The sequence below is a fragment of the Phaethon aethereus genome (genome assembly GCF_964289735.1).
Source record: "Phaethon aethereus genome assembly, chromosome: 2".
Lineage (NCBI taxonomy): Eukaryota > Metazoa > Chordata > Aves > Phaethontiformes > Phaethontidae > Phaethon > Phaethon aethereus.
This window is the reverse complement of record NC_138582.1, coordinates 163,940,504-163,968,401: the sequence shown is the minus strand read 5'-3', so window position 1 is coordinate 163,968,401 and position 27,898 is coordinate 163,940,504. Positions and strand designations below refer to the sequence as shown.

The window sequence follows — 27,898 nt, the reverse complement described above, 5'->3', positions numbered from 1 at the left end:
ACTGCAAGTGAAAGACAGCTCTGCTGCTTGGCCACTCACATCCAGGTCAGGCCAATTGCTTGGAGGACCACATCCCTTTCCTCCACCATGGGAGTACAGGACACAGTGTAGACCACACGTCCAGTAACTTTTCACCATGGGTAGAAAAATTAGGTCTTTATTGGTTGTGAGGAGTCACAAGAGAACTGAGATCTCAGGGAAACCAACCTCATCTCATTGCTTCTCCTAAAGCGAAGGTAAGGCCACAGCCAGAAACCGCATTCACACGAATGCTACCGGGAAGTGTGACTTACTGTATGAGAAATGCATGAGTAAGAGTTTGCTGACTAACCCCTAGTTAAAGGAAATAAATTGATTTATTATACAACCATGACAAATTGAGGCACCGGTCTTGCAAGTTGGGCTGAGCAGATCTCTGTGTCCACGTGGCTTTGATAGGGCCCAGTAAGGCTGAGAACTGGGTGTTGTAGTTGCCAAACCGGCAATATAGCTGGCTTGATAGCAAAAGTTTGGAAAGTTCATGTTTATATTTTTCTGACGCACCTGAGATTGGGGTGGGAGCCATGGGACCTGTGGCACCTAAGCTGAAGCACAAGGACAGATAGTTGCTCTGTCAGCAAGGCAGCCTTCCCCAGTGTGTACTGGTAAGAAAGCATTGCCTTTTCTGTTTTTAAACAAAACCAAATTGCTTTTAGGACCTTGGATCTGACAAGGGGAGTGTCAATATGTGTCCAACACAAACAAAAAACCGAGCTGAGCCAAGAGCAGACCAGTGCTTGTCTCCCATTCCCTGGCTGTAACCACAAGAGACTTCTCTTGGCTTTTGTGAGAGTGGGAGGGAATGCAATCGCCGAGCAAAAAATGTTGTTTCTGCTTGATAGTTTAATGTTACGTAGGCAGCAGTTATGCTTTTCTACTGAGCATACTTTTCTACTCTGTGGAATCTTAGACTGGCCCATCCTTGCAGTAGAGAAAATGAATCTGAGATAGGAAAAATGCAGCTCTGTTTTTTCCATGACACAGATTATTATATTTTGTTGGGTTTTTTTCTGAGTGGAACATTTATACCAAGACTAGTGTGGCGTTAAGCCATCAGCGTGATGTCTGATGTGTTTGATGGAAAAGGGCTACAAGTGACTGCGGCATGAAGAGTATAGGGGACTGGCAAGAGAAGATGTTTTGATCCGGAACAAGGTGGAAGGTGAGCGCAAGTCATCACAGTTTGGTAACGGGACACTGGCCTCTGTGCAGTGAGTCTGTGGGTACCACTACAGGCCTCTGAATCACAACGTCAGGTGCTGGTGACTGTCAGCACGGCGCGCCTTCCTTTTCCAGTCGTTATCAACTGGCTCTGTGTGTGCTTTCCGAGCCACCCCAATCATTTTTTTCATGCCCCATGTTCTGAGTACTTGGAGAAAGAAGGAGGGAAAAGGAAGCCAGCCATATATAGTGACTGTCCAGTGGTGGATTTTGACTTTCCAGTTGGAGGAATAATGGGCTACTGTTAGAAAACTGGTTCAGTTACATATGTTCTGGCAGACACAGATGGAGAAAAGCTTTAGGTATAGATGCAAAGTCCAATTTGACTTTGCAAAGATGTATGCACACCCGTAACTTTAAAGATATAAATTTTCCCATTGACTGCCCTGGAACTATTCATGCATTAAACATATGCATGAGCCTTTCTAGAAATAGGGAATATAAATGAGACTACCAAAATAGTTAACCAGAAATACTTTCTGTACAATGAAATAGGAGAATTTAAAAAGGGTGTGCACATAGGAGCTCTTGGGAATAGATAAAATCTAGGCCACACTGTTAAAGCACAAGGCATTGTTGCTTATGTACGAGAGGGTGTTTCCAGCTACCTATAGTACAGACTAGAGTGCAGTTTGCATTCCTTATGTTAATTAAGCAGTTTACTGGAATTCAGCATGTGGTGGATTGGCAGGAGGCAACTTTAACTTGGGTTGTGCGGCTGAGATGCTCTCATTGCGTTTACGACCCTGAGTCATGCCAGTAGAGCAGCACACTCAGTAATGCATTTCTGTTGGTGGCTTCTGTGCAAAGTCAGACTGAAACAATGCCATTAGGGCCCCTCAAAGAGAATTTATAAAAATGAACAAGATCTACATTACTTAAGCAGTCGGTTATGGGCAAGATATCCAGAGTCCAGTGATACAAGTGATCATTCAAGGAGTAGCTTCTCCGGACTAGTAAGACTTCTTCTATTAGTTATTAGCCTCTAATTATTATTTTTTTTTTTATATTCACATGGGAAGTGTTTCTGTATTTGTTGTCTGTATCTGCTTCTTCACATTGTTTCAAGTCTGTTTTTCTTAATAGGTTTATTGTTCAGCTTATGCTGTAGTCATTAGCATTTAAATCTATAGGTTGTTCTGGAGTGTGTATGGCCTATGTTTGTGAATGTTAGCCACAGAAACTTCCAGCAAATAAGCAATATTGTGACTAGAGCTAGTGGCTGGAGATCAACATGAACGCAGCCTACAGCACGATCGAATCCATTTTGTGGCTGAAGGCCACTTGTTTTTGCAAAGCTGCACTATACTCAAGCCTTTTAGACTTCTGTTTGCTACATCATCTTAAAACAGACCTTTATGTTTTGCTGTTTCATGGCAGAAGTTTTGGCAAGCTGCATTCTCAACTATCTTCTAAGTTTCCTTTCATGCATTAAAAATGGATACTTGAACATGGCCATCAGCTATAAGTCTACAAGAAGGCAACTCCTTATTCAGGAGTATTTAAGGCTTTTATACATTCGCATAGGATTGGGGGTGGTGGTTCTTTGCATCAAGACTACACTCTGACCTCTCTTTTCTTCTGTATTCCAAACCTAATGTCACCCTACACAGAATTATCAGGATCTGCTTTTGAGTATTAAAACCAATGAACTAGTGAGAAGGAGACTGGTCAGGAAACAGGGCAAGTCCAAAATGAGATGAGGCTCCAGTCTCTACTTGTATTTATTCTGGTTTACAATGGGCTTCTTTTGGCACAGGGCGATGCACTGCTTTCAGCTTTGGCACACTGTTGCAGACAGGGAAGAAATCTGGGATGGGAGACCACAGTGTAAGAAAATGTACCTCACATTCGGTTTTCATTAAACATGCTGGAGCTAAAGGGTTTCTCCAATCCCTTGGAATGTTCTATTTCATATTGTGATGGCTTTGCAAGATGAAATGCCTTCTGTCCTATCTGTGTGTTGCTGTTGTTCACAAGAATCCTAGAGGCAGCTAAATGTATGGTTTAATCTGTGGATGAATTATCATTTTAGTTTTACTACATGCTACCCCATAATTATACTGAGTGGTTTTCGGAAAGAAAGTCTGAAAACCTACCCGCTTCCCAAGAATAATGGTTTTGGCTTCAAATAAATGGCAGGACAACAGTGACACCGAAATCCTCCAGAGCAGAGATTAGCCAGTCACTAGTTCTAAATACTGGGAACTCAGCACATTTTGAACTTTTACACTGGTATTTGGCGCGTTATAGAACCTAACAGAAAGCGCTCTCATTTGTGTTACCTTTATTTTCCTAGACCTTGCTCCTGGAGAAAACAGGTTGTAGGATCAAAAGATCTTGAAAAGCAGCCTTGTTGTTCTGTGTCTGTATGTTTCCATCTTCAGGCTCCAACTCGGCTGTGCTATATATGTAAAAGTGAAAACTCAGAAGGAATAGTTCAAAGTTTTACTCTTGGCTTTCAGATGCTGCAGAATTCTGTTTTCTTTATATCCAGTGCGTTCATTTAAACACCTCTCTGTCTGTAGCTCTGCCTGCATGGTCTTCTAGTACTCCCTCCTACTTCTCCCATTGCCCGTGGTATCTTTGATCAATCCGTGAGCGGAACAACGCTGCTGTCCAAACTGGAGCGTGGCTTCAGTCCAGAAAACAAACCCAGAGACCGTGTCCTTTTCTTGCCTTTCGCCTCTCAGATCTCCTGTGGGTAAGATACCACACACAGTATGACTTACCAGAAAAGGAAGTATTGGGAAATTTTGTTTCCTGGAAGAGATATTAGTAGTGGCAATAAAATCCAAACACAAAAAGAAAAGCCTGTTTTGAAATCTCGACGCTCTGTTACGCTGCTCTGACTTGTTTACATTCAGTTCATGGCCCATACTGCTAGGGTTGGGTAAAATGTCACCGAAACCGGGAGATACAACCTCTGTCCTTCATTCAGAGCAGCAAAACCACTCCAGTTTCTTTACAGAACAAAAGTGACTTCAACACAAAAACACTGGCACGAGATGCTGCCAGAGCAGAGCCATGTGTAGAGCTAAGGAATTTGATCAGTATGAGAGAAGGGGCTTTACCTGGTGGTTTCTGTACCGGGGACAGTGGTTAGCAGTCGCTGCCGCCACGTTCCAGCGCTGGGCTGTAGAGAGGAGACGAGCCTGCTCTCCCCGTGCCAGGAGGAAGGTCCCTCCAGGAGCCGTGCTGGACCTCCCAGCAGGCGCCCATGGGTGAAACGCTCCTTTGGGCTGTGCTGCCGGCGGCCAGTCACAGGGTGATTGACTGGTGTCGGTGTGAGTTGATCTGCAACCAGGAAAGACCTGAGAAATGTCAGAAATTCCCGTTTCCACCGCTGAGAAAGGCTGATTTGCTATTGTGGTGAGCCTGATGAAAATCAGGCACATTAGGATTTACCTTCTGAGTCCTGGGAAGTCTCACTTACTCCCTTGCCGTGGTGGGAGATGAAACCTTCCCTGAGCATGCAGCAGCCAGCAGCGCCTTCGGGAGGCCGAGCATGGACCACGGGCACTCCCTGGCAGCACCAGGCAGCTGAGCCCTGCCTGCCTCCAGCTAGCACCGACTGCCTTTTATTATTTTTATTATTATATTTTTATTATTACCGACTCCATACCTGTGGAGCGAAGGAGAAAGTTCAGCCAGTCGTTAGGAAGCTTCTGGCATCCCACAGGACACTGCCACAAAAACAACCGTGCTAGCAAATACTTTTGTGCGTCTGCTCTGAGGGACGGGGATGTTTAAGTTGTTATCTTTAGCCAGGGACTTCAGGCTGAATGTGCTCGGAGCGCTTGTGCAGGCCCGATCAGTCAATGGGAAGGGTTGCGTGGCATCAACCTGCAAGGTTTGTCGTGAACAGGATTGCAGAATAATCGTATTTTGAATGCCTCCATGGATTTTAGAGATGGTGAGCCCCATCCTTTAGCTGCATGGGCTATTCAAATACCTGGCTCTAAGGACTTCTGTTAGCTTCACTGCCTATGCAACTGGTCTGTATCATTTGCTTAGGTTATGCATAAATTTTATTAATAGCATCATTTTTTCTGACAGGTGAAAATACAAGCACCTCTATAATTTCATAAAACATGACTTTGTTGTCAGAAAACTGCCAGTGATACATACGGTAAAGTGCAAACAGTGGCAGTTGTCTCACTGCAGAACCATGAAGTTAAAGAGTAAAAATAAGAGATGAGGGAAAGTTCAGTGGTGACCCTGTAAGTGACAGCTCCCCGCCATGGGGCAAGGCCACTCAGCAGCCGTGGGGACAGGGTGGCCTCCCAGCAGCCTCCTGCTTGCCAGAAGGGGTTGAACTGAGTCCCATCTCCAGCGGGAAGGAGCTGTGACGGGAGGTTCCAGTGGCAATGTGCTGTTCCCACCAGGGCATGCTCAGAAGAGTTCAGAGGAGCAGAACAGCAGCTCTGGTGGTATGTCCTCTCCAGCCAGGTTTTCCTCTTCATGGTGGCCACTGGCTGCTCCTGCAACCTCCTGACCATTTTAGAGTCCGTTTGCCATTTCCAGATAAGCCATTCCTCGCCACTGGGGCATTTTTCTACAGGCTCTTCGAGTGAAACGGAACCCTTTGCCTGCCATCTTTTGATGACCATCTGGCTTTCCTTTCTCCCATGCTTTAGCAAAACCTCAAGGAGTTCCTCAAACAGCCTCCCCTCATCTCTACACCTTCCCCTCTCACTTCCCAACTCAACCTGGGCAGTATTTAACACCAGGCTTCTGGATGGTTTGGCTGTGCCAGTTGATAGCCTTGTTGGACGAAAAATTTGTAAGCTTTTACTTGTTATTAATCTTTGCCACAGGCAATTTTTATAAAATACTCTTCAGTTTTATACTCCAGAGTCTCCTCCCACAAGCGGCATGGCTTTACCTTGGAGACTCTTTCCCAGCTGCCCTTCCACGTGTTTTGAACCTGGAATAGAAGAAACCTCCATCATTTCAAGGGTGGCCTGAGATGCCCGTGACAAGCTGGGTTGTTCCTCCACTGCCTTGCATTTCACATCAGTGAGGCAGTATCTGATCAGCCATCGGGTTAACTGTGTAGGGAACCTGCTGAGGTCCACTTAGGAAATGACATAATACTTGCACTGCTACAGCCAATATGTTCATTGGAGGGCATGGCCCCATCCATGAACCAAAGTAGTAAAGGCATGCTGCTTTTTGAGGAAGGCCAAGGGGAACCCAGCAAAGGACATACCACTGGTATTCACTGGACTAACACCTCCTGTTGTGCAGCTGGCATGGCAGGACTGCCACTGTGCAAAGCAGCAAGAAGTTTCTCCTGGCTTTATCATGTTGTGGACACATTAGAGTAATTTCTGTACCTAAAAATCCCTTTTTATATTCCCTGGGAAGATAGTAATTTTTTTTGGTGCAACCAATGCCATTTTATAGCAAGTCTCTCTGAGACCGATCTTATTTGTGCCTTGTGGATTGTGGTGTGCCGGGTGGTGCCTTGCTTAGTTACTTTTGCAAAATCATTCTTTAACAGATCGGAAAAATACTCTGCTAATATTTTGCAAGTCGAAAGCAGCTTCAGAGTTGTTAAAACCGCCTGAGATTTTACTAAGCAGAAATCAGCCTGCTTTGAGGATTGATATTTGAGGACTAATATACACCGATTTTCTAAATCCATCCATTGCATGGTCCAGATACAGCATAGCTTTGTTACATGGCTGTGAGATAACACTTCAAGTTGTGCCCTTCTGTGAAAAAGGTTTCTTTGTTGAACCTGGTGAACACACAGCACAAGAGATTGGGGGTCAGCTGGGGGCTCAGGGATGGGACTGCTGAAGTGCTGAGCGAGTCCGGAGGACGGGTTTGCAGTTGGCGGTCTGGCCATTCAAAGGGTATGGACATCTATTGCATTTTCACTGACTGGTGTCGTCATACTGGAGATGCAGAGGATGGTTACAGTTGGAAAGCGTGGCTCAAACCTGCCCCAGATGACAGTGTCCAGCACCTTCTGCCAACGCACACAGAATCGCTTATGTCCAGTAAAGGGAAATGGGATGATGCTCACTGATCTCTGCAGCACTGCTGTTCGTATTACAGAGGAGGACGAGGCTGGGGCTCCGTGGAGATGTTGGGCTGGAGACAGAACTGTCACTGATGGGGTTTGGGCAGAGCTTTTGAGATGCACTTCAGAGACAGTACTGCCCACCATACCATGGTCTTCTCTCTCAGCAGTATGATAAAGTATGAGAGCATGCAGATACTCTAAGTCAAAAATCCTATTCACCTCTTCACAATACAGACCATTGGTAAGGGAGACACAGAGCCTGTTCCTTGACCTTCGCCAAGCCACCTTTGAGGCCCTGACATCTGTCTGCCACTGCCAGGAACCCCACAGCCTTGCTTGGCTTCTTTTTGTAGCATTGTCCTAAAAATCTTGTCCTCCTTATACGCAGAAACAAGATTTCTTCTCTTTCATCTCTCCCCAGAAGCCTAGGAGGTCTTTAACACAGGCCCAGTTAGATGCACGAGAAACAAGCCTGGCAAGTGCTTTAAGTTAAAAACTATAGTGGTTGTGCCAACTCCTGCAGCAGGAGAATGCCAAGATCCAGAAGATGGCTGTTCACCAACATTTGGCAAGGCAGTGACATCTTGTCACTACTATCCTTGAGGCCCACACAGGTACAGCGACCAGTTGGTTGGGGCAGGATGCAAAGCAGTGTGGGAAAGCAGAGGGAAGACTGCCAAACTTTTCCCAAGGGAAGTCACAGGCACATTTCTTCAAAATCATCCATTCCAACGTGACACTACTCCTGATGGCAAATAGAATGAAGTCTCTGTGGTGGTTTAACCCCAGCCAGCAACTAAGCACCATGCAGCCGCTTGCTCACTCCCCTACCTTGCCCCGGTGGGATGGGGAGGAGAATTGGAAAAAAAAGGTAAAACTCATGGGTTGAGAAAAAGACAGTTTAATAGGACAGAAAAAAAAGAGAATAATAATAATAATGATAAAAGAATATACAAAGTAAGTGATGCACAATACAATTGCTCACCACCTGCTGACTGATGCTCAGCCAGTCCTCAAGCTGTGGTCACCACCCCCGGCCAACTCCGGTTCATACCCTGAGCACAACGTTACGTGGTGGGAACATCCGTTCAGCCAGGCTGGGCCGGGGTCCCGGCTGTGCCCCCTCCCAGCTGCTTGTGCCCCTCCCCGCTGGCCGAGCACAGGAGCTGAACAGCCCTTGACTGAGCATAAGCACCACAACTGCTCGGCAACAACCAAACCATCGGTATCAGCATTATCCTCAGCCCAAATCCAAAGCACAGCACTGTACCAGCTATTAGGAAGAAAATTAACTCTATCCCAGCCAAAACCAAGACAGCCTCCAACGCCATTTACCAGTTACACTGATGTGTCACACGGGTGCAATCTCTTATATTCGGGTATCTCCATTTGCTCTAGTAAGAAAGGGTGTAAACTCTCAGCAAAGGAGAAAACTATCCACTTCCAGTAAAGCATGGTCCTGACACAGAAAGCTGTGAGAGTGCTTTTGGAGCTCAGTGCTGGCTGTTGGGAAGATGCTTAGAGCCGCAGGGGGAAAAAAAAAAAATAAATTAAAAAAAGTCTGTTTTTCACACTTCATTGGTCCTGGGTCCAGAGGAGCAGGGTTTTATACCTTCATTATAAATAAGCTATACAGCATCTACATAGTGGAATCCATCACCAGTTTCATCCCTTGGTGGGAAGAACCTGAAGGTCAACTATGGCCAACTTTGTATTTGAAAGCTATACCATGCCAGACATGGTAGTTAACAGTTCAAGAATCCTTCTGTTGTACTACACGTTACTTGTAGCTCACTGCCACTCTGCTGCCTTCTTTCACGCGCAGGGATGGCTAGACCTTTTAATTTCAGAGACTGCCACAGGACATGAGTTTTCTATCCAGAGGATCATGCAGGTGCATTGTACCTATGCTCCTTTCCCTGTCTGAAAGTTTTTTCCACTGCTGGAAGCTTCCAAACTCTTCCAGTGTTTCCCCTTCATCACAAACTACAGAAGTCCTGTGCTATTCTATAGTTGTTGGAAACATTAAATCCGTCTGCAGTTTCTATGCAGGTGAGTATTCACTGCAGCTTCCTAGAGAAGCTCAAGTTTGGTGGCATGGCATGGCTTTCTCCTGAGGCAGGCATTAATTTTGGCGTAAGGCTTGCTGATCGCAAAATGATGTTGCCCATTGCCCCAGTAAGATATCTGCACATCAAAAATACATTTGAATAAAGAGCTTCAAGAGACAATTATTAGAGCAGCTGCAAAACATAACTAAAATGTCACGTTCCTCTCCAAGGCATGGTCCGAGCCTAATGTCCAGCAGCCATCAACATGGTATTGCCTTCTGCCTTTGCCCATTAGTCTCTAGTAAAAGTACAACTGCAGGTATGTTTCCACATGAGAACCTTTACCTTCTGCCATTTCCAAACTCTATGGAAAACTAAGTGGCTGGCATCAGTTACATAAGAAAAATTAAACTTGAATTTTATGTGCAAGTACAAACTTAAATCAAGCCAACTGTTATTTGTTTTTTATTTGCTCTATAAAAAGTCTAGGAATACAAAGAACTTTTTGCTGAATATACAAATGACATTTTCTTTCCAGGTGTCCATAGAAATACCGGTTTATTTAAAAATAAATATAAATATCTTAATTTGGTTTTGCTAAAAAGCTCTCATATAAAAAGGATGGGGGAAAAAAAGGGTGAACTAGTTCCTCTTCATTTCAAGTTTGCTGCTTTAATTCAGTGTTGCATATGAAGCAACAAACAAAAATTCTAAGGAATGTAAAAAGTTCCTATGCCTACAAAAGTCTTAATAATACAACGAGCCAAAGAACAATGACACTGACATGAAAGGATTTTAATTTCTAGAGAAATACCTGGATAAATTAAGAGTTTAGGAATACATGCATTCTGTCCTCATACGTAATGATAGGTGGTGGCACTTCGCTTTTGCGGGGCCGATTTCCAGCGGCATTGACCTACTAACCCAAAACACGCTTCCTCCCTGGGAGACTGAGCTGCAGCAGCACAGGTTAGACAGTGGGCTGGAGACGGGGCGGTAACTTCGGTCTAGGTGAAAGAGGAGAATGTGGATTTAATATTGTAGACTAAATATAATGCTACGTTTAATATACTGCTCCTGGCTCACGAGGAGAAACTGCATTCTCCACTAACTACAGTTTCTACGTAGCTTTAATGGAGAAAATTCTCCATTTAAAAAAATGGTAAAAAACATTTTTAACACCCACAGTTAATTAAGGTACAAACAAAACTGCTGCTTCTCAGGTTCTTTATCACTGCATCTTTCTTAGACTTGTATCCCAATGGTTCATCTTCTCAAATAGCATAATTTTGGCAGAGGATAAGGTCAGTGCCCTCCCAGATGGCCTATCCCTCCTGCAAACTCACAGGGATGTGCAGATGCTCAGCATCTCTGAAAGCAAGGCTTGCTATACATCTAAAACAAATGTGCAGAGCATGAATATTACAATTACCAGAAAATTAAAAAAATATGTCTGCATTCAAAGTAAAAATAAAACTGGGAAATTTCAAAACTTCCTGAGGTGCTCTTTTTGATCAATTAGAGCTTTGGTTTCATTTCAATTTAGGCATTTATTTTACAGTACAATGCAAAATATAAACCACACTGTGAACAATATAAAAGCTTTTTTTCAAGACAGGAATGCCAGAACATTTCCATTGTTTTTTTCTCAAACATATTTTTTAGCAAGTACGATTTTATGATTTTTTTTTTTAGCAAGTACGATTTTATGCTTTTTTTTTTTAGCAAGTACAATTTTATGAAGGAGTTAATCTTCAGTGGAGCTGTATTCTCTGATAGAAAAGGGGATGGCCTTTTTTTAATGGTTGAAATTATGTAGTCCTATAATTTTCACATTTAGAAGTTCTGTAGTTCTACTTGAACCTTCCCAGTTTTTTTACAAAAAAATGCAAGTATGTCCTTTATCATAATTCCCAGTGGAAGTGTCTACTCATGTTAAACCATCTAACTTGGGTCCAGCCTAGCTAAATAGTTTAAGTTGTATGTTTTTCATGTATTTGGGTATTTACGCAAGTTCTGAAATAAAATAAATATTGGTGTTGATGGAAGAGAAAGCATAAATGTAATGACAGTCTACAAAATCATCACCTCTGCAGAGATGTTGAAAAAGCAAAGTTCGCTCCCATCTCACAGTAAAAGAACTGATGGCATGAAGAAGCAATCAGATGGCAGGTTTAAAATGAGAGGGGAAAAAAACCCAGGAAGTCTTTCCACAGAAAGAATAATTAAACTGACCTCACTGTGAAAAGACACAGTGGAACCCAAGAGGGTAAGTTAAGAATGTATTGGATGAATTCATGGAAGACAGGTCTGATCAGCGGCCATCCAACACCGGTCTGACCGCAGGCTCTGGTCAGGAGCTCCCCAAGCCCCATGCTGGGGTGCTGGGAGGCTATGCCAGCGCAAACTGGTTATTCTCACACCCCTCCCAAACCCTTTGGTACTGGCTGCTGTTAGCGGTATGACACTCATCATCTTTGCGAACATCCAGCCAAGTCACAGAGATGCCAAGTTCTACAGACAACAGGATAGAAGCACGCTCCTAGGTCTCCATACAGAAGTCTGGGAACACACGCCGAACTATACACAGCTGGGAATCCAGATATACATTCAGCCTGAAAAAGCTGGCTACAGAGATCAGGAAATTAAAAGGTAAGCGTCTCACAATAGGGTTTTTAAAGCATCTTCCTCAAAAAGATACTGTGCTAGATACTTCTTCTTAATATGCATTTTTGTTAATAATCTGTTCAATCTAAACTATAAAACGTGCTGTGCAACATGACTGAACGAATATTGCTGTGAGAAATATTTTCCCCTTGTTCGAGTAATTTAAATTTGTAAGCTAATGTAAGTTTTTGTATTAAATAATGTACTGTGTGCAATTTTCTTTCTTGTAAAGCACTTTGAAGCTTTCAAAGGGCACTCTAGGTTAATAAATAATATGGCATTCTTTGCCAGAACTGTAGGGCATTTCCCATAAGTTCTGAATCTTCTTTGCCAGAATTGCAGCACGTTGCATGCCAAATCCTGCACACAAACGTTCTACATGTGGCAAATACATACTGGTAAAGACCAGAGGCATGGCATTCCTGGATTTCTTAGAGAGAGTGGGGGAAGGGAAAGAAGTGGGAGGGAATAATGAGGGAGGTCAGAAAAGAAAATTATGTCTATGCATACATCTAAGAAAAAACCCCACCAAACACACAACCTTACAAAAAAACAACCCCCCACACCCAAAACAACCCATAACCCACACTTCATTATTTTCAAAGACTAAACTGCTTGCTGCACATAGGACAAACTCACAGGGACCCAGAGCTGGGTCTTTAGTTTTCTTTCAGTTATGGAAATCAGGCCTCCATTTCTACGATAGCTGGAGATTCTTCAAACCCAGATATTTGTAAGGGTCAAAACACCTGCAATCCTTGCTTCTCCAAGCACAATGCTAATGTAAACAGAGAGGCTGTCTGTGAAAATGAATCCTCTTCTTCAGGCAAAGTTGTGAGTACATTTCATATGCCCTAGGCTACTGAGAATAAACCAAGACCAGTATTTATAAAGAGCGAACACTCACGTTTTTGCCGTCTCCTCCACGGACAACTAGGCTCCTATTTCTGTAGCTTGGAAGAGGAGGAGTGGAAAGCAGCAAAACCCAGAAATTACGTCAGTGCATTTGGCCACGTATCACATAGGTTAGATTACTGAAGGATACTAGGAGTTTAAATGACTTTGGTTATAATTTTCTTGCTTTAATCTTTTTACGCGTTAAGCACAAACAAGTAATTTCAACATTCCTTGCTAGTTTGGACTGAACATCTACAGTAATACAAATATTTTACCATTTCCTGCCCTTCACTAAATGTTATGAAAATGGTGACAAAAAACCTTAATCATCCAGCAACAACCCACTAGTTTAAAAGGTACTAAAAACTACTTAGACCTAATTGGGCCTGCAGCACCATGAATTGCTGCACATTTAAAAAACAAACTGAAGTTAAAACTGAACTCCACATTCTGCAACACTAAATGAACGTTTTACTACATGGTTTCTTTTGAGGTGGCAAGAAATGACTGTAAAACCTTTGCTGTTGCCAGAATTACAATCCTTGGAGAAAAACATCCTGTGGGTTACCATTTGTTGCCATGATTTACAAAGATAAGGTCTATAGTCTGTATCAGTCTCATGCTGAAGCTTTAAAGGAAAAAAGCTTTCTGCAGAGTTTGTAGATTTCTGCATTAGTGTCTGTGTTGTTGCAAAGAGGGCTAAGTGATGCTCCCTCACAAGCTGTTCAAGAAAGTTAGCACATTTCTTCAGATTCATCTCCTGCAAGTTAAGACTCTCCCCTCCATTGCTTCTGTCTATCCAATAAAAAGCTGATATGCTATCTAAAATCAACAGGCAGAGAGAGGGGTGACTGCAAAACATGTTTTCTAAAGAGTAGAGAGTAAGGAGTAAATGAGTGCTGCTATTGCAGTTCACAAGAAAAAGCCTTCCCAGGCATTGCTTTATCATTTCTTCTGTCCTTTGCGCCAGTCTGTTCTCAAGAATGGTAACTAGACGAAGCATATCAAAATGGTAGTCTGTGTCAATGAACATGACTTCTACTTCCAGTCCTCCTTCTGATTTTGGAATGATGCAGCGGGCTATTAGGTGATAAAGCATTTCTGTTTTCCCTGTTCCTTCCGGACCATGGAATTCAATGACATCTCCTGTTCAAAAACAAAGCAGCAAGTGGTCACATAAGAGCATTTATAACTCAGAGTCAGTTTTCAGTGTTTACTGAACTAATCCTCACTATTCCACTAAATGAAAAATGCTTTTTTGAAAGTTTGAGATCCATAAATTGTTTAAATGCCAGTTAGCATCTACCAAATGAAATTTCAATTTTCAAGAAAGGCCTCTGAAGTGAAGAAAATCAACCTGGAAGAAGGTTGAAAAAGACCCCTGCCAATAACATCTAGGACGCTATCAATAAAAGGTTGGCAACTGGATTTCATCTATCATTACAGGTGAAGGCTGAAAAAGAAGCTGCTACACAAAAGTGGCTAAGAAACCATCTATTTACACTACATGCACAAAATTAAGAAATAAAAAAGTAGAGGACAAGCAAAACAAAAAAAGTTAACATATCAGAGGTCCACATTATGTTGGCACATCTATACTACTTCTATAGCACAGACTGTCTTTCAGCACTTCATGTCTGCTATATACTTGTTCAATATCTGCGTGTGTCACAAGATACCAACAGGCATCTGTGACCGGTAAAGAGAATGCCAGCATATTTATTTAGCACTTATATTCTTCTGTGGTGATCATAATATGAAACTGCTTCTTTCGACAAGGGGGACTCGCAGATTCCTTCAACTCCAGGCACTGACTCTACTGTCTGAAGCAAAGGATCTCTGTTCATTAATGAACTCAGCCGAAGTGCCTGATCCATGTGGGTCAATAAAATACTTATCACACAAATTTAAAATGATAATTAAAAAAAAGCATTACACTTTACTAGGAAAGCAGTTCTTTTGGTGGATGTGAATGCAAGATACTCTCAAGTCTTTCCCAAAGTTTTTCTATGTCTTACATCAGGGCAAGACTCTCAGAAAAGTCAATTTATTAGTTGCTCTTCATACATTACTAATTTAGGAAATTGGATCATTTATTTATGACACTTTGGATTTTAGGCAGAAGAGTAAAGACATGCAGTAAGGAGAATCACACAACTGTATTTGCAGGAAGGTGAGAGATTTCTCTGGCTTTGGCAAGTGCAAATGGTGTAACAGATTTTCATAGAGGGGATGCAAGAGTAGAGAATTAATTGCAACTTTACTTAAACATGTTTGTGCCTGCCTGATTTAACAGGGTTTTTTCAAGTCATTATTCAACTTCCAGAGGACATCCTTGTTCATAAGTGCATGTAATGTCAAGATGCAGCATGGGATGAGCAGCGGAGGGTGGTGGGGAAGAAACTAAGCTCTTACTTTACCCAATGCAAGCGTTGAGAGCAATTTACACCTGATGTGACAATTCTATCCATTTCAGCAACACTCGAACTGCCCGCCTCTCCATAATGAAATTCTCTGCTGCTCCACAACTGCAATTCTGTTTTTATGAATTTCTGATACTTTGAAATTTATTTAAAAGCTTGATTGCCACCCAAACCCTTGCTTATTTGTTCTGAATGGCTCTCCCCAATTTTGAGATGAAAAACTACACTTCCTATGACATGAACCTTCATTTTCTCTTCCTGTTCATATGTCGCAATGTCCAACTCTGCCACTTGCAGCCAGCAGCTGCTCTGCTGTCACATACACGGTGCCAGTGACGTAACTGTACCCTGTTAGGATAAGATACCAGCTTGGAAGAACTGCTCCTAAACACGCTGGGTAGATCATTCCCTCATACTTCAAGTCTACTGAAGTATTTTAGAACAATTGCGTTAAGGCGCCTCTCGTTAAGGAATAAAGTGTATCTTCTGTCTGCCACTGGCTTCGGCACAAGGCGTCTGCCATCCTGACTGGCATTTCTGAATCCAGACCAATAGCTGAAGTGGACCAATATGCAATACAGATTGCTTCACCTACCTTTACAGCAACATATGACTAGTTCAAGAAAAAAACAGCAACTCTGTACGGCCACTTAGAAGCAGCAGTGGGCAAATCTGAGGTACTGTTTGGTAATGACTCAAAAAAATTGAAATAAATGCTTAAGTTTATCCATTTGAAAATGTTCTGTCAGGATGTCTGTGTGTTACCTCCTATAAAACTTTACATCAGGGAGCAGTAATGCACAGAATGATGTTGGATGAGCTTTTATTGGCAGAACTGCCGAATTTATTTAAGTAAAAATTAAGTTGAATGAAAAAATCATTCTTAGGACTTCTTGTGGTGGTGGTTTATACATTTCAACAGCAAGACAGCTAAGCACCCTTCAAAACTTGTTCAATATTGCTGAACAAGATACACATCCGGGTTGTTGTTTAACACTTACGTTACTCTGAAAAGAGTAACAGCTTGGACTGTAAGAAAACCTCAAGAGAGCTGGGGATTTCTGTGCCTTCATGATTATCAAAGAGGCTGCCCACAAGAAGAACGGGTGCAAAACAGAAGCCATTTATAGCAACATCTATAGATGTATGGTTTCATTAAATAGCAACCAGGCTGTTAGAGTAAGATAAGAGGGGAAATTCATCCTTCTGGATCAGAGTGGACAAACCATGACACAGCAGAGGAAGAAGCTTGACCAGCAACGTTTTCAAGAAGCCTTTGACACCCTCAAAATAGGTCATGGAAGAAATTTAGTGATCAGTACTAGCATCACCCATTAATGTCAAAGTACTTTGAAAGGAAGATTAGTAAAGAGATACTGTTATGGGATGGAAACAGTCCGAGAGGCAGAGCAGGAACAGACTTTAACACAGAAGAGAGTTAAATGGGACATTTTCCTGTTACAATTGGTGTTGCCCAATGTTAAAAATAGCAGTAGATGAATGTTCCATTAGCTTGGCAGAATGTGTAGAAGACAAACTAATTGGGTTAATAAAGACTTAAGTCTATGAAGATCTAACAGATCAAGATGGATGAGCAGAACCATTTCATATGAAATTCAGCACTGACAAATTCAAGAAGTACGTTTTAAGGAGTAACCCAACACACTGCTTGGCTCATAACAGCTTGAACTGGCCCACTACGGTCAGACTAAGGAGTACAATAGTCCACTGCTATGCAATGGCATACAGGATAAACCTAAATGGTGTTGCATAAACTTAAGTATTTATGTAACACTAATATATTTTTAACTGAAACATAGTGCTCAGCCCTGGTCATCAATTCAGTGTTACCTTTTGAATGAGAAGAGCCTTCAGTTTTGTCTGTAATCATTACACTAGCAAACGTTGGTTAAACTATTTCTGACGCTGCAGTTATACACCAGCTATTAGAATACTCTATTAGAATACTCAGCAATAGTTCTGCAGGTTTCACATCAGATAGCTTGAAGTTACTGGACTAGTAATTTACAAAACTGTGCAGAAGCTGTCACCAATATTTGTACCATTTATAAGTGAAGTAAAAAGGCCTAATATTTATTCCACGTTATTGCTCGGTGTCATACTATTGCTGAACATCAGAGCTTTATACTGACATCCAGACCTCCATACCAGTGGCACAGGAGAAATATGACTGGCAGCAGTAGAAGATTATTTAAAGCTCGCGTCACTTTTGCTCCAGTCCAGAAGAGCTTAAATGGTATGTAATTAATATGCTTATGTGTTCTTAAATATGCAAGTCCATCATAATTAAAAACAGTGACTAGAATATAACAGCAGTACCTATATTGTTTGTTCTTATTTAGTATATTCTGACATACATGCATACATGTTATGAACACTTAACTACAGTGTAACCTTTGGATGGTTTAATGAAACTTCATATATATGTTTGTTTGTTTCAAATACCATCAGGGAAAAGAATAATTTAGGTCTTTGCATTGCTTTAATCATACCATTTTAGATGAAGAGCTGTTCAGTACAGACTTCATGGGCAATGTATTACAGTATTCCACAGTGACCTACTAAAAGTCAAGTTCATGACAAATGGAGAGGTAGGTCTTCAATAGGGATTTAAGGCTGAATAATGAGAACACACATCAAAACAACACGTGGACTCACGTGACTACTGTGGTATTAAAAGACAAAGCAAAAATGTAATAAAAGGTGAAGTCCCTTCATGTATATAAAGCTAAAGATCTGTGCTCATATGTTATGCAACTTCACTAATGTCAGCCAAAAAGCCTGACCAATACAGATAATAATTGATGCCATTTGTTAAAAGCAGAAGAAAAACAGACGTGCTTCTGAAGCTCAATGACTGTGTTGGCACAGAGAAACCAGTGACAAATTTAGAAGGTTTCCAGCCATCTCAGAACTGAGGTTCTGGAACTATCTTTGGACAGACATGAACAACCTAACATAGCTTTAAGATCAAAGCTGATAACTTGATGAATGGAATTATATAACGCTGTGGACTGTGACAGCAAGGGCAATTACTGACCCCCAGGAAGGCTTCTTATAGTCTGTTCTACCAGCACATGGCCAGCTTAGTCTCAAACATTTGTTTCTTGTGTGTAAAGTTCATTTAAAAACAAACAAACAAACAAACTGAACGATCAGCATTTTCTATTACTGCATGTTTTCAAAACTAAAATATCTCATCTTTTAAAAAAAACTGTTAAGACTTCAGGAGCCTTATGAAGCACATACCCATTTCACTACTGGTTCTTAATTTTTCTGGTGGGTAACAAAGCAGTTCAGAATTGAGAGTATTTAACTAATCTTCCCTGCTCCATTTGCACTGGCTTACCAGTATTTCTCTGCCCTTTATCTTTGTTATATCATATTTGAAACTTTCAGGGGCAGGAATCATATATTGCTAAACCCCCAATGTATTCTCAGGTGCTGCAAAATAATACACAAATAGTCTCACGGTGACTGCATTTGTAGATTAAGCATCATCTCTTATCCAGTTATCCTGGTTCTTCTTATTGCTTTTTCTGCTATATCTTCTGAACCTTTCATAATTTGTGGGTATTCAAACTGCAGACAACTACAGTGATAACCACTGCAGCCACATACTTTTCAAATGAAATCTGTTCATTCATACGTACATTCAACAACTGCAGTCCCTCACAGCATGAGCCTTACAGTTTGCCATTCATATACCTTTTTTACTTTATATTTCTAGTTTTGAGTAACCAGAATAGTCTCTTCCATTATGAAACCCATGAAATTTCACACAATCTGGAAAGCCAGTCAGACTTCCTGAATAATCAAGGAATTACTAAGTGTGCTAATTTCTGTTTAGCTCAGTAATTTCTTTCACTAAAACATCCAGTCTTGATCTTAAAACTTCTTACTAGAAAAATCTACCTTAAATTTGTTGTACCAGTGTCACTAGGAGGTAGCCCAATTTCTCCAAATTGAAATTCTCATTTATTCACTGCAGGTCTACATAAGCCGTTTTGATCCTAACATCATCCGCAAACTCATTCAGCTGATTAGTACCCATGTTCATAATGGATTTGTTTCCAAAGTTCCATCATCTAAGTATCATCAGGAGTTTTCAGGCCAAAACTGAATGGCTTGATGACTTGGCTTTATTAAAACACACAGTTTGCTCGTGCCCCTTTTCCTAACTGATCCAGACCACTCCGTGGTGATCATCTGGATGAGTGAACTCTGCTATTTATTGAACCTTGAGTTCTTTGCAAATTTCTGCAGTTACAGCTTTGTGGTGCTTTTTTAGCCCACTGATTTTAAAAAAGGATAAACGACAGAATCTAGAACAAATTTATGTAAAACTACTAGAAACAGATGAACGTATTTGGTATTTACTCACCTACAGCTGTGTTTTGATACCCATAAAATAGATATTTTAAAGTCCATTTAATAATGTTCGAATGGTGACTTTGCATTATTTAATTCTATCTAGTTTGCCTAAAACTACATGAACAATTAGAATTCTGAATCCAGGGCAAAAAGATCTACTTGTACGCTTATGTCTATCATATTGCTTTGAGAATACTTTGACATCAACATTTTTCCACAAATGGGATAAAGATGCATTTTTACCATGAACAGGAGATCCTTCCTCAGCAAACAGGTAAGGTTCAAGATCCTTCAGAGAACTTCTGCCCTCAAGGCGTGCAAGTAGCTTTTAAAGAAAAGACAGAAGAGATATGCTGTTAACTCAAAATAATGGACCTTGGGAATCAAATTTAAAGGATTCTGAGAACTGGAAGTTTTCCAGGACAGCCCTATCAAAAGATTAGTTTGATTTTAAAAATGTTTTCATAAATACATATGGAAATCTATAGTCTGGACTATAGCAACAGAAGGTTCCATACTTACAATTAGCACACAGATTCAATGGCAATAAGGAGTGGATATACATAAAGCTATTAAAAAAAATAAAGCTATTAAAAAAAAAGGAAAAGAAAAAGCTGCACAGGTAGACTAGCAAGAAGGATCGCCTCTGGTATACAGCAGTGCTGCCATGTGACAGAACAAAGGGAAAGAACATCACTTGTAATAATCATCACCTCCACAACGAACTACTGGTTGAGAGGTGAACCATTACCCATCATTAGTCTCCTCAGTCAGTCTCTCTGCACATCTAGAAGTAAAAACATGTATGTTTCATCTGAAAAGTTATACAGGACTCTCCTGGACTACAATCCTATTATATGATAGTTATTTGTTCAAATGTACTATGGATTAAGAATGATCAAAAGTAATTAGCCACTACTGGCTCTTCAAGAACCTTTCAAAAGCAAGCTTGAATTTGTAAAGCAAGTCCATTGTAAAATAAATTAGTACAAAGTTCATGGACAATTTCTTAAATTGACAGGCATTTGCATAGCAAGTAGACAAGTACTCACATAACTTGTGTTATTTGTAGTTCTGGCATACATTCCTGAACTAAGAATTAACATTTCACCCAGTGCTAGAGCTGTTACTCCCTATGTGTATTAACACACGTAGGGAAGGATGCTATCAGGATGCTCAGAGCACTGACAAAGCAGGTACGCTGCTGCCAAATATTTCATTCTCCAAGACACCCAGCTGCCTTTTAAAGATTTAAACAAAACAAATCCCGTTCAGTTTTATCCCGTCCTCCTGAAAGCCAGTCACCAAACGAGCACTGAGCACAAACCCTTAAACACACGCTGTCTTATCTTGCTTTCCTCCCTGCCACATCGATGATCAACATTTGCTCTGAATTCTTAGAAGTTGTTTAAACAGTTGTGTGTGGGTTTGCCTTTAATAGTAGAATAGAACTCCATTAAAAGGCCCTGAATTTACTTCAGTGGTCACGATGGAAATCTAAGTGTGACATTTTCATTGACATTTTAACGCTCCCTTCCATTAACAAAATGTCAATGTGTTTGCCTTTGTTTGCCTGTTCACACGTATTCAGGTGAGTTTTCCGACACGTCCACTGAAGGGCCCTAAAAACACTTGAATTGACCTTGCTCTGGATCTGCGGATCCTCCCGTTACGTTACACACATTTGTGTGGTGCAGAAACCGCTCACACAGTGAGCTCTTGAGTAGTTTGGGAACCAGTAGGGTCCTGTGACATGGCCAAAGAAAAAATCCAGATGGACTTACGTACACAAGAATATAGGAATGTATCTTGGGGCACATAAATCAGGAGCTTGCAACTACCACAAGGGCGATGGGCAAGATGCTCCTGTGCCAGAGGCCACCTGCGCCTGGCCCCCAGCACCAGCCCAGGGCCACTGGGGAGGAGGAGGATTCCCGGAGAAGGGCAGGGAATCTCTCACCCCCTCACCCGGCTGTGGAAGTCGAGAGAAACAGGAAAACCACCACAAGCTGGTGCTTTCTGATGCACCTCACTTCTTAGCAAAGGAAGCACTGTGCCAGCACTCTGTGATCACGGGGGCTCGATTATGGGCGCTGCTGGGGCCGGGAGCCACAACTATTGCTGGTTTCAACACACTCCTGCAGCCTCCTGCTCCCAAATTTCCTTCTACATTAATTAATACATCCTCTGTAGTTAGTTTTTGCTGGAAACAATGAGCCCCTGTCTCTTTTTAGACTATCACTTCTTTAAGCTTACTGCTACAGCTTTGGAAATACACGGTAGATTGATCGCTATCGTTTAACTATGAATCTGCAGTTATTTAAATGATGAGTTTATATATTCATTTTAAATAACTACAGGTGCTTACTCCGAGCACTGCTCATGTAGGCAATTTATGATAATTTGCTGATGATACTGCACCTGTGTTTTTATCAAACTTGTATTTACTTCCGAATTCTGAAGCAGAATCTCCAAAGGCACTTGCCTCATTAGCGTCACGCTGGGAGCAATGGGGTTCCTGGCAGAAACAGCTAACAATTTTTCTTCAAGTCTAACAAAGGTTTGTCCACACTGCAGCAGGAGTGACGGAAGCAAAGCTGAGATGAGACACTAGACAGGCATCCCACACCTCTGCCGACATTAAAGACAGGGACAACACGGGTTTTTCCCTTGGCTCTGTGCCAGGGGAGCCATTTCCATTCTGCCTTCACACATTTTCTGCTGCGAATCGAGGAGAAGGGCGGCAGCAATCTATAGCATTGACAGGGTAACCTGGATGGTGGCCATCAGGCGTCCCAAGCTTTGTCACAGACAGCGGGGCAGGGAGGAAAGCAAGATAAGACAGCGTGTGTTTAAGGGTTTGTGCTGTCACACTGCAGCACAGCACTGCTGAAGAAAGCCTTTGAGTGGGAAGAGCTTGGAAAAAAAATGCACCAAAACAATTTCAAATCATGTACTGGAGACTTCAGATTCTATAATTTAACTGTAGAGGCTTGTTTCTTCTTTCCCAATGCTCTTTTTATCTTCTTTTACACAAAAAACCCCCGCCTTTTAGCAACCTGCTAGTGGTAGGTATTCGCTCTTGGGTGTTCTTCAAAAGTCTAATTATACTAGCAAGAAACTGCACATATGTGTAGTTACATGCAGAAAACAACCTATAAAACAAGAGTTAGGCAACTGTTAGGTTACATGTCATTAATGACAAGGCTGATGGAACTCAAGTATTTCAACTATGTCTTTTATAATTTATCAATTTCATCTTTTTAATAAAGAAAAATGCATATAGGCAGTCCCACTGACTAATACATTCTATGCTTATACTATATTGGTTTCAATAAAGCTATGCATAAATGTAAGCATATATGTAGGTCTTGTCAGGAATGAGATATTACTTCATTAAAATGTTAAAGAAATTCAAATTAAATACTCCAGCTCTGGTAGAGGCTGTGAGCTAACCTACAGGCTATTTACAAATACAAACCTATCTTGAGTATGAGACAAAATTTAATTTTCAACCACTATAACCACTCTGATTGAGCTCTTGTAAACTTTGGGCATGAAGACATATGCAAACAATTTATCCTTTATTTTATTGTGAGATACCAAAGATGTTTTGCGAGAAGTTCTAATTTGTTGTATTAATTATATTAAATAATACAGAGTACAAGACTGCGGTCTCAGTATAACCCTCACTAAAATCTGATCTTATGCATGAAGCTATTTGAGGAAGTATTGTTTTAAATCAAGTATTTTCTGTTTCAAGGGCTTTTATAATTTTTTTCATAGACGTTGTCATACGTTAACCTTTCTTAACCCATTGGTGATCAATTCCACCTTCGTTCAGGCTTGGCTAGCCATTCCATCACAGGCAGTTGCTGCCATGTGCGTTCCCTGCTGGCACGGCTTACGTGGACAGAAAAATGTAGCCGCCTGGACACAGAGCACAACTCATGCCCTTAATTTGTGTATATTTGCTTACAGTGGGCAGCTGTTACTCTTTTAAGTGTTAAAAGGGCTTAAAAACTAAAGTCCCACTGAAACAACATGGAGCTTTAATAAGAAATAAATATTACCACACATGTTTCAGTGCTTTTATGTCCACTATGCAGGATATTCTTAGATGGTAACACATAAATCTCCAAGTAATAAATTTGCTGGCTGCAAGTGTAAGTCACTAACAAATAAACTATGCAGCAGAGAGAAAAAAAAAAACCCCACCAACAGAACTCGAACTTGCTAATAATAGGAAAGCAATTGCACCTGCCATACTATCGTATTTAAACCAAACCTTCCCCACAGCTCGTCTCCCTCACCGCCTCCACTCGTTTGGGAGGGGGGAGCGAGGAGAAAACATTTATGAAGGAATTGCTGAAACACCTGAATAACCTCCCGCCGTGCTGCAAGGCAGCGCCTCAGCAGCATTCAACCGGCAACCGGGCAGGAACACATACACACCCACCCTGAACACCCCGGGGCGACTCCCGCCGCTCCCCTCGGCGCCAGGGGCACTCCGGGGCGACCTCCCCGCACCGGCTCCGGGCCGGCGGAGCACCGCTCCCTCCCTTCCCTCACACAGGGCAGGCGGCCGAGGCGGGAGGGGAAGAGGGAGGCGGAGGCGGGAGGGCGCGGCCCTGCGGCGCGGCTGCCCTCCCGCCTCCTTCCCTCACACGCCGTCCCCTCGGGAGGCTCCGCGGCAGCCGGGCGCTCCCCTCCGCCCGCCCCTCGAGGCTGGGGGACGGAGCTACGCCCGCAGAGCGGGCAGAGGGGAACGCCGGGCGCTTCCCCTCTCCCGTGCTGCGGCCTCGCCTCGCCCTCCCCGGCCGCCCGGGCACGGCCGCCTCGCGGCTGAGGGGAGCTGGGGGATGGGGGGCAGCGCCTCACCTGAGTGCCCGACTCCGCCCTCCGGAACGCGTCACCCATGGCGCGGCTGGGGGAGGGGGCCGCAGCTCCCACTCCAGGCCGGCAGAAGCTACTGCGCAAGCGCATGGCCGCCGACTTGCCTCATCCCCCGGCGCCTGCGCAGCCGAGCGTACGCGGCTCGAGTAGCCGGCCGGCGCTCTGCGCATGCGTGGTTCCGCCCCCCGCGGAGGGTGGGGTGGACTCCACGTGCTGTTGATTCGCTGGTTCGAGTCCCGCCACCGGCTCATGTCGTGCCCGCCGGCCCCGCGCCGGCGGGGATTCCCGAGGGAGCGGTCACTGTGGGGAGGGAGCTGTTTGGTTTTTTTTTAAAGGGCGTGTCTTTTTATAGGTTGGTGGTTTGGTTTTTGAGTTTTTTTCTGCTCCTGATGAAATGGGGGTGGGTGGCTGGCTTGACGTGATTCAAGGATGCTCATCTGTGACACTGGGGTTGACGTGAGTCAAGGGATGGTCATCTGCGTGCCTGCGATTAAACTCTTGACGCCTGTGAAATTGCTCGTTGCAAACACCAGCTATCAATTATGTCTTAGATTAAAAAGGGTCTGGAATATCTTACATACGTGCATTGACTGAACCTGCTCGTGCGGCGTGCGAGGCCCCAGGGCAGGAGCCGACTGCCCAGCAAGTCCCTCATGTGGGCGATTGCGTGCCCATGGCCAGCAGTGGGACCTGCTCCTCCTGAGGACCACAGCCATCAGCCCGTCCACTGTGGTTGTGCAACCTGAGGCAGAGAGGGACGAGCACTGGGAGAACATGGAGAACCTGTTTGTGTTTTCCATAGGCTAAATTAAAAAACAGTAGGATAAGAATAGCAACTCCCCATATCTGCATATCAAAGAGCAGTAATGATATCATCCCTCTGGGTTTAGTGAGGTTATCAGTGATACTGCACGTCCTTACAGTTAGGAGGAGAAACTGGTGGTGGAGTTCTTTGTTTCTTCAAAGAAATCATGTTTGTCTGTATAAGAAGGGTTTCTGCTAGCTTGGTCCTGCAAATCAGAAAAATCTAACCTCAGATGCAAGGTGGTGGCTTTGTTTACTCTTTCAACCCCCTTTTAGCCCAAAATACCCTGCTCCCTGTGTTCAAAACACCCTGTCATTGCCACTGGACTCTAACTCAAGGTTTTAGATAGATGCCACCTGCCTCCACAAGGTCAGTCAGATTTAACCCAACGCAGTACTTTTAGCATGAAGTTCTAATACCGCTCATTGAAGTACAGAAAGGGGATGGTCTCTTTGGACAACAGTAATAGCCTTTTTTCTTCTCTGTGTATGGATACACATGCAAAATTATCACAAGCATGGAAGGTGGTTCTCTAGTGAGAAAGACTTGGATGGCTGTGGCGGGGGGAGACACGACATGGCATGAACATGCAACTACAATACTATTGGTTTAATTTTATTGAAGGCAGTTTCTGCCTTTCATTTTGGAAGAAGTCAACATAAGGGACAGACAACCTTAAGAGCTGCGTGTCTGACTGTTGTTATAGTATCTTAGAGGTCTGGGACATGTTCCCTGGAAGAGTTCAAAAGACTTGTTAATTAGAAATGATTGCCCTTGAAGCTGACTGATGATTGAACCTAGCCCAAGAGTAGAGTGGACTCGCTGTGACTTATGACAAAGACACTACTCACTGCATCAAACACATGATATGTATTTTTTTTAATTATAGGTTCTTTGTTGTTCTCCTCTAATTAAAGCCATTGCACTGATTTTTAAAAAGTGGTTGCTATTTGAATTCGGAGACATAAAATATACAGCACACATAAGTGCCAGTTGACTGAAACCCACTCCTACCTCATCACTTACCACTGCCTGCATCCCAGTAGGTTCCTATGGGAGCTCTTCTACTGCATGGGTGAACACAGTTTTGGTATTACAATCTAATGCAAGGTGAAGTATCACAGTTCAATGGAGATCAAGCAACAAAGATTCAAGAGAGAGAGGATAAAAACATTGAATTCACCTGAGCAGTAAAAAAAAAAAGGTATTTAATTGCTTGACATATTCAGTAGGTAACAGAAATGTGTAAATCAAATGCATTGGTCGCCTTGGCAGGCAGATTGCTGTAACCACCTCTCATATGTTACCTTTGCATTCGTTTGCTTCATACAGCGTGGTTGGCATTGTGAAGTTAGAAAATTGATACTTACTTTGACAGCACTCTGTCTTAATAAAGACTCACATTGTGCTTTTTTCATTTCTTTGTCAGTGCTATCATTTCTCTTCTCTGCAGATCAAAAGCCAGATTTTGGGAAGGACATGCACTTCAAACTTTAACCCCAAACCAGCCTTGTGTAGATCTTTGCCCGTGTAAACCCCTGCCCTCTGCCCTTCAGCGGGCAGCGTCGCATTCTTTCGTATTTCTCCGCAGTCTTTCTGAGTGACAGTGTGTGATCCAAGAGCACAGGATCCTACTCGCTCCTTACTCTCCCATCCAAAAAAGCAGAAACCTCCTTAATGCCGAATCCTCCTTAACGCCGTGCAGCTATAAGTAGCTCATAGTATCCAGGGACTCTGCCCCAGCACTCCTGTTTCTACAGGCAGAAAATTAGTCTTCCTTTGTTTGGCATGTGGGGAGCCTGAGGGTGCCCCTGAGCCACCGGCACTGTTTATGTAGCAATTCAGCAGCAAGAGCGATGACTTTTTCTAACAGCAGAAAGATCAGACTCTAGGGGTATGCATCGCTGTCTTCATGAAATATGTGTTGTGGAGAAAATTCCTCTTTCCCAGTCTTGACTTTGAGCATCTTCCACACTGAGATGCTGTGTTTTCCACTGCACATGTTTAAGACCTCATTGTAGGGAGAGAAAATGACAGTGCAAGAGAGGAAGGTATTTTAAGTGGAGTTGCAGCCCTGGACAAAATCAATTTTTATTATTTTTTGGGGGCTATTTGCTCATTCATATGTTCATCATTGCTAATTTCAGCCAACAGAAGGAAACTGGGCTGGGTTCTGGGGAGGGAAGGACTAGCCCGGGTGCCCCAGGGCTATAGCAAACCGAGTCTACTGCTTACAGAAACATTTAATTTTTTTTAAGAAGCAAAATCATAACTTTAAGTTGTCAGTTGGTCTACAATACAGATTCAGTCTAAAGAATTAACACCCTATCCTGAAACAAGGCCTGAGGTAAGAGCTTAAACAAAAGGGAAAAGCATGAAGAAAACCAATGCGGTAACAAGAAATTTAGATTGTGTGAAGATGGTTGCAAAAATATGTCAAAATTTTATATTTAATTAAGTAATA

The 27,898-nt window shown here is 42.6% G+C and overlaps 1 protein-coding gene across 1 annotated transcript; it reads right to left on the bottom strand.

Annotated features, from left to right (window-relative positions):
• Nucleotides 1-13,345: 13,345 nt before the first annotated feature.
• Nucleotides 13,346-24,653, bottom strand: XRCC2 (X-ray repair cross complementing 2; the record flags this gene model as incomplete). Its single annotated transcript, XM_081996723.1, has 3 exons — nucleotides 13,346-14,061; nucleotides 19,977-20,058; nucleotides 24,615-24,653. 3 exons carry the CDS (start codon nucleotides 24,651-24,653, stop codon nucleotides 13,346-13,348), a joined length of 837 nt encoding a protein of 278 aa, XP_081852849.1.
• Between the last annotated feature and the right edge of the window lie 3,245 nt (nucleotides 24,654-27,898).